Source organism: Cryptomeria japonica, chromosome 6 (assembly GCF_030272615.1).
Source record: "Cryptomeria japonica chromosome 6, Sugi_1.0, whole genome shotgun sequence".
Taxonomy (NCBI): domain Eukaryota; kingdom Viridiplantae; phylum Streptophyta; class Pinopsida; order Cupressales; family Cupressaceae; genus Cryptomeria; species Cryptomeria japonica.
This window is the reverse complement of record NC_081410.1, coordinates 90,661,592-90,668,723: the sequence shown is the minus strand read 5'-3', so window position 1 is coordinate 90,668,723 and position 7,132 is coordinate 90,661,592. Positions and strand designations below refer to the sequence as shown.

The 7,132-nt window shown below is 33.7% G+C and overlaps 1 protein-coding gene across 1 annotated transcript; it reads left to right on the top strand.

Moving 5' to 3' along the window:
* The first annotated feature begins 3,439 nt into the window (after window positions 1-3,439).
* On the top strand, window positions 3,440-4,809 carry LOC131079835 (PLAT domain-containing protein 3). Its single transcript, XM_058017880.2, has 2 exons — window positions 3,440-3,722; window positions 4,081-4,809. Exons 1-2 carry the CDS (start codon window positions 3,633-3,635, stop codon window positions 4,507-4,509), a joined length of 519 nt encoding a protein of 172 aa, XP_057873863.2. The 5' UTR covers window positions 3,440-3,632; the 3' UTR covers window positions 4,510-4,809.
* Window positions 4,810-7,132: the final 2,323 nt, after the last annotated feature.

Here is a 7,132-nt window from a genome sequence, read left to right as displayed (position 1 = left end):
AGCGCACTGCTCATCACAAAAGGAGCCTCACTAACTACATAAAAATTCAGACTACAATCCCAAAGAAGTGTTTGAACTGCAAAGATAACATCTCCTATGCCTGAGTATAGTTCCAGTTAAGCTCAATACCAAAGGACAAAATCCTCTTACATAAACCCAATTCGATCTCCAATGATCGACCAAATCCTCTGCCTGAATGATATTACGTTATTCGCACATTACGTATCCTCACACATTTCTGACCTTATACCTCTCATGATCTACAATGAGATCTCACATCATATATATACAAACTCTCGACCTTAAACAATCAGGTCGGCCACCAGACAATAAACCAATTACATAATTACAAAACATGTTGGCCTTAGACCAAATAAATAATATCCAACACATAAGGCATCTCGGAAACACATCGAGAGGTCTGATCCACACATTACATTAAACCGGTCCATAGCCTAGATCAATCCGGACCCAATATAGGTCCACACGTTAAAGCAATGATCTCCATCTGCCAAGTCTCGAACATGATCACAACAACATCCTAAAACTCCACCAGAAGCTGCACCAACACCACTTATGCATATCATCAAAGATCTTCATCAAAAGCTTTGTAGGTGAAACCCTCGTCGGAACCACAAGCCAAGCTTCCAAGCAAATAGGATAGCATCCAATCACCAGACCAAATCCAACTAACTGAATATGAACATGAGTATCATGAATAAGCCAATTCTCTAACCAAACCATACCAGAGTCTACTAGATCATGTCGAATCCAAACCAACTAGAAACTACTCAACCTACCGGGACCAGAAGGGTGTCGGTAAAGCATCCAAACAGCTAGTGTTGGCATCAATGACAAAACATCAATGCAACACATAATCAATTCATCCAAATTGCCAACAGTTTCTCTTGCAAGATTAGATCCAAGGTTGTTGGTATCAATCTCATATGCTTGTCTAGGGGTTCTCATAACCTTTATCCTTTGCAAAGATTATGTGAGAAAACAAGGTTGTTAGTCAATAATGAAACAACTGAAAGAAACATACATACCTTCTCTACCCAGACCTCTTTATAATCCACAATATATGGATGTCTAATGCATGAGATTAAAGTCATTTACAACCAACCCAGGAGGGCATAAACTTTGTAAGGAACTCATTGTCCAAGATGGGAAACTACAAAAGTGAGAATTAAAGAGATAAAAAAATTGAATACACTAATAAAGCTTCATAGCCTAAGCAAGGATTCATAAATATCGTTACCAACCACGCATGTGCAATGTGCCACCCATCCTCCTTTAGAATTCCTACTATTTTGCACTACCATGAATATGTTGAAAATGGTGGCCCTTTCTATGTTGAATTCTTTAGGAAAAGGGAAAAACCCAAACTGAAATAAATATAAACACAAAATTAGTTTTAATTTGCAACAACAAAAAAAATGATAAATTCCCCCAAAAATAAAAATATATGAGAAAATATGTCATAGTTCAAAAATAAAATCCTAATAAGTATGGCCTATTTCAAAAATGAGATTTCCTTCAAACTCAAAATTTCTCCAAAGCCATTAGTAAAATCAATGCAAGGTTAAGAGGCATTGCTTTGTTGAAACAAGAAAAAATAATGTAATGAAAAATAAAATGAATAAATTAATCTTTGATAATTCAAACTTACTAATAAGTTCCAGAAGGAGTTGTCACACCTTGTAATTATTTTGGATGGCATTATCTCCTCGTAATGACTTGCCCAAAATATGATTCAAACAAAGACAAGTGCAGATCTAGATTACATAAGTTTAGAACTGATAAAAAAAAATGGCAAATAGAAGGTGTAGTGCATGGTGTAGAACAACCCCAAGATTGTCAACTGAAAGACCATTAAAAGGAAGGTATTAAAGAAACATTAATAGAGAAAAAAATACATTATGAAGAGCAAAAAATAGAGCATTATGATAGTAAATTGAAATGGGTACCTATTGAGGACGAGGATACATAGTCTGGACAATTCTAAGGATTTCTCTTGATTGCTCCAACATTTTTACAATATTTTTTCCCTCATCTTTAGACAAACTCTTTGTGCAATCCAAACACAACTTGGGCAACTCTTGGTATGAAATGTAGGCTTCTAGAATGCATCACGACTTTCTTTTCACAACATTCAAATTCACAAAGGTCAATATTGCAGCCATATCTTGGGTGGACAAATGTTCCCTTGGAAGAGGAGGATGGGAATTCGCTAAGAGAAGTTGATCATGGATTATGTGATCACTATTGTTCTTACCCAACAGATAGCTCTCCAAGACTAATGGGGATTCAAATCTTGGGTTGGGATCAGCTAATTCCAAAATTAGAGCACATTTGTGGACAAAGCTCAAGACATCAATATATATACAGAAGTCCTTACAATGGAGAATCGATCCTCTGCTTCTCAAAGCCTAACCTCTGCACAAACTAGCCATGAAAATTCTCTCAAATCCCAAAAAAAACTTTACTTTCTTGAATTTAGGCGGACAAAAGAAACAATTTTTATTTGAGTGGCCACCCAATTGAATCTCAACAAAAATGATCATCCAATTAGGAGATTGTTTAGGACCCTTGAATTGACCCAACAATTATGGCAGAAAGAAAGATGAAATAACATGTAGCATATTTGTTCAAAGATGTGGTAGGAAGTTATCACAAAGACATTTCTTACATGCCTTTCCAAACACAATTCTACCATGCTCAAGAATTGTCATCTTCTTCCTAACAATCTACCACACACTTGGATAATTGTGTGTTCTCTTGTCTCGTGAAAGGAAAATACTGTATTGGTATTCTATAAGGCCAATAAGGAAGGGACAAATTTCTACTTAGTTAAATTGTGATCACATTTGCTTTCAAAAATTTCACAATAAAAATTGAGAGGAACAAAAGTTAATTTACAAATGACATTAAAAAAATAAAAATTAATCACTAGTCGATAATTGCCCTTCCCTATAGTTCAAGGTGGGAACTAATAACAAATGAGTATTAATGATCTATTAAATATGTAATTAATATTAACAAATAAACTTGCTAATTAGTAGGGATAAAAATTTAGTAATTGATTTGAATGCAATGTGTAAAAAAGTATTACGCGTCTATTCTGATTCCAAAATGAACGAATCTGTCAACTAACAACAACGTGTTATGCAATCTCAACCATCCAATCAAAAATATATGGTTAAAAAGGTGATGTTAATGGCGCCACGGCACGACCTTAATAAATACCTATATTATGGATACTCATAAATATATAATATAATTCTTTGAAATTTGTTTGCAATGAATCTTGCATGACCTGAGAATGTCAGATTTTAACAGTCCGGTTACAGTGTTTCCAAAAAGCTTACGTTAAATTATAATGTTCACCCACGTTATGATGGCATTGAAACTGGAGCCAAAATCGCCAACTTCGAAGAATCTTCAGCTGAATGTGCAAATCTTATCATGGCCTTCAACAGTGCTCAAAATAATGATGAGAAACCCCGCACTCGCGAAGCACATTGTCAAAAAAAGAAAGAAAACCGCTTAGTTAACCTTAATACAATCCTTGTTTAGCGGATCTCAATCCCTATAAAAATCCATTCCCACAAGATTTCTTCTGCACAGTAATGATCATCACAATGGCCTCCAAAGCCACAGCTATACGCTCTGCATTGTTTCTCGCAGTGGCCGCCATTGCAGCACACGGATCTGATAATGTAGCCACTGGAATCTCCATATTTGTTCTCGATTTCTTTTCCTTTTCCAAGAATTTATAAGCTTTAATCTGTAGCAACTTCAATTTTTACATTTTCTCTCTAGGCTTAGGGTTTCAAGGGTTTCAAGTTTAGGGCTTTTCCAAGCGTTCATAAGCTTTTAATCTGTAACAGCTTCAATTTTCATATTTTCTCGGTAGGCTTTAGGGTTTCAATTTTAGGGCTTTTCCAAGCGTTTATAAGCTTTTAATCTGTAGCAACTTCAATTTCCATATTTTCTCTCTAGGGTTTAGGGTTTCTAGGGTTTCAATTTTAGGGTTTTTTTAAAAGATTGCTGATCATTTTGATTGCGCAAGTGCAGACCTGCGTTTACAGTGTGTACATCCGCACAGGGAGCATCTTCAAGGCCGGTACTGACTCCAACATAAGCCTGGCGGTGGGCGATACGAAGGGCGGTGAGGTTGTGATAAGCGATTTGGTCTCATGGGGCGGTCTCATGGGGCAGAACTATGACTACTTCGAGATGGGAAATCTGGACATTTTCAGCGGGCGGGGACCTTGCCTTAAGGGCCCGATCTGCAGTCTTGATCTCCTCTCAGACGGCACGGGCCCACACCATGGATGGTACTGTAACTACGTGGAGGTTACCTCAACTGGGCCCCACATATCCTGTGACCAGCAAAATTTCCCTGTTAACCAGTGGCTCGCCACCGATGCGCCGCCATATCAGCTCTCCTTTTCTGCTAATCGCTGTAATTATTCTTCCGCCGCTGCTGCTGAGATCATGTGAGTTCTGGTGTTTTGGTGGCGCTGCCGATCTGAGTCTTTGAATAAAGTGATTTTGGTGTGGTTTATTGTCGCTGAGAATTGTGGATCGGCGGATTGGTTCTTGTTTTCTTGGTTTGGGAAATTTTATCTGAGCAAATATCTGTAGATTTTGTTGAAAATGCAGATTTCAATCGTGACAATCTTTCTGTTCAAAAGAGCTTTTGGACTCGTAAGATGGAGGGAATGTGGATAGTATTGCCTGATTTCAAAAATTGGTATTAGAACATGTTAATTGAATGGATATTTTTTAAATATAATAGTATGTGAGGAGTTAGTTTATTTATTTAAATGGATAAGCTACACAAATAAAAATTTTAATTTTGTTTCTTTTAAAAACATTTTAAAGTCATTTATTTAATTTTTTGTTTTTTTCTATCTCATGATATAAGTACAATTCTTAGTACAATTCTTGTTTAAATTTGTTCCAATTGTTTGAGTTTGGCTTTCATGTTTACATTGGGGTGTATGTTTGAATTACATCTATTTTATTTTATTGTGGTTTGAGTTTGGTTCTTTGGGTGTATGTTTGAATTACATCCATTCTTCATTTTATTGTTCGTTCTTGCTTGGTTTTGGGACATATATTTCATTCTCTTTGGTAGTATGTTAATTCTTGATTTTATTGTGTTTGTTTAGCTTTAGAGCATGTGCTTCTTTTTTACTACTTATTTTTTAGGATAGATTGAATCAAAAATCTTTTTTAAATTTATTTAGTTCAATCAATTAATTAAGAAAATTGAATAATGTAGATAAAAGAGTTAAATTTTGAAAAAAATTCAAACATGTACATAAATAAATGTTAAATTGATATTGAAGGATATGTGTATTTAGTATTAGGAATGATGATGAATATTTTGATGAGAATCTTAGTGATAAATAATAAGATCTATACAAATTGTGCCCTACAAATTGTAAAAGTGATTGTTCTTTGTTGAGGTTCAATCTTGCACTTAAGGCCTTCAATTTGAAAATGTGGTCTTAACCTAACATAATTTTTTTTTTTTTTTTAAATGTCTTTGTTTATATTAATATGAGACATAATGGTGTTAAAAAGTAACATTAAACCATAACCTTAACCATAATCCTTACCATAACCACAAACCTTAACTATAATCCTAATCTTGCCCATAATCCTAACCATAAACCGAAACCCTAAATCTAACCATGATTCTTACTCTAATCCCAACCAAGATATAAACCATAACCTTAACCATAATCCTTACCATAACCACAAATCTTAACTATAATCCTAATAATAACCACAACACTAATCCTAACCCTAAATGATAACCAAAACCCTAACCATAATCCTCAGCCCTGACTCTAACCATTAAAATTAACACTAACACTAATAATAGTCCTAAATATAACAATAATCCCAATCATAACCCTAATATAACAATAATCCCAATCATAACCCTAATAATCTTAATCGTCATATAATCCTAACCATGAAGTAATTCTATACCCTAACCATGGCATAAACTTGAACCATAATCCTAACCCTAACCCTAACTGTTATGTAAATCCTAATCCTACCCATAATCCTAACCATAACCCTAAACCCTAAATCTAACTAGGATTGTAAACCTTTAACACTAAGTTAACCCTAACGATAACCATAATCATAATACTTGCCATTAAATAAAGTTTAATGTATCTTAAATTTTAGTATTTGCTTTGATCTCGCAACACATATATTATAAAAATAGTCTAAATAGATATATTAAATTTCATATATCTCTATATAATAATATAATAATGTTATAATATAATTTATTTTAATAAAAAGATACTATATAATTATATATTGATTTATTTTATGTTTTCCATCTATATAAAATACCTTGAGGCGCATATTTTTAATGAAATTAATTTTATATAGATTAAATTAAAATTTAAGGTATATATGCTAGTTTAAATTAATATGAGACATAATGGTGTTAAAAAGTAACATTGGAGCTTGTTATGCTAGGAAGAAAAGTCAACTAATTTCCTAACTTATGCCTTAGTGAAGCCCCTTAATTGATTCAACAATGTGTACAGGTTTGTAGACACATCAAATATAATGCAAATGCCTATATTTGTCCTTATGAATGTAGATGTTGATGCTACACACTACTAAGAAAATGAACTAGGATTCTTGTCCTTCTATACGACACTCCCAACAAACAAACTTGAAAATTGTGTCCTTAAGAGTCAACAAGTAATGGCTAGTTGTAGGTAAATAAATGAATCAAGCATAACTAACACTAGATAAATGAATAAACCAATCAAAGCATAACTAATACTAGATAAAGGAGGGGAGTCAAGACATAACAATAAACATTTAAATGAAATACAGAAGAAGATATTGCTTAGTTATTTCCTTGTGTCATGTCCTTAGAATTGACTAATGCACTATTGATATATATTGGTTATTGGACATAATCAACATGAGATGAATATATTTCCAATTAACAAAATTCTACTATTATATGATTATGAACAATAATTACATCTATGGATTCATTCAACTAGTGAAATTGTAAGGAAAGCACAACGCAGAAATGCCTTCCACAATGTTAAAATCAAAGAGAAGAGGA

Bases quoted from the DNA above. Each gene is read 5' to 3' on its own strand.
- LOC131079835 (XM_058017880.2), top strand. From the start codon at position 3,633: ATGATCATCACAATGGCCTCCAAAGCCACAGCTATACGCTCTGCATTG. The intron at 3,723-4,080 runs GTAGCCACTGGA...GCGCAAGTGCAG, and splicing joins CAGCACACGGATCTGATAAT to ACCTGCGTTTACAGTGTGTA.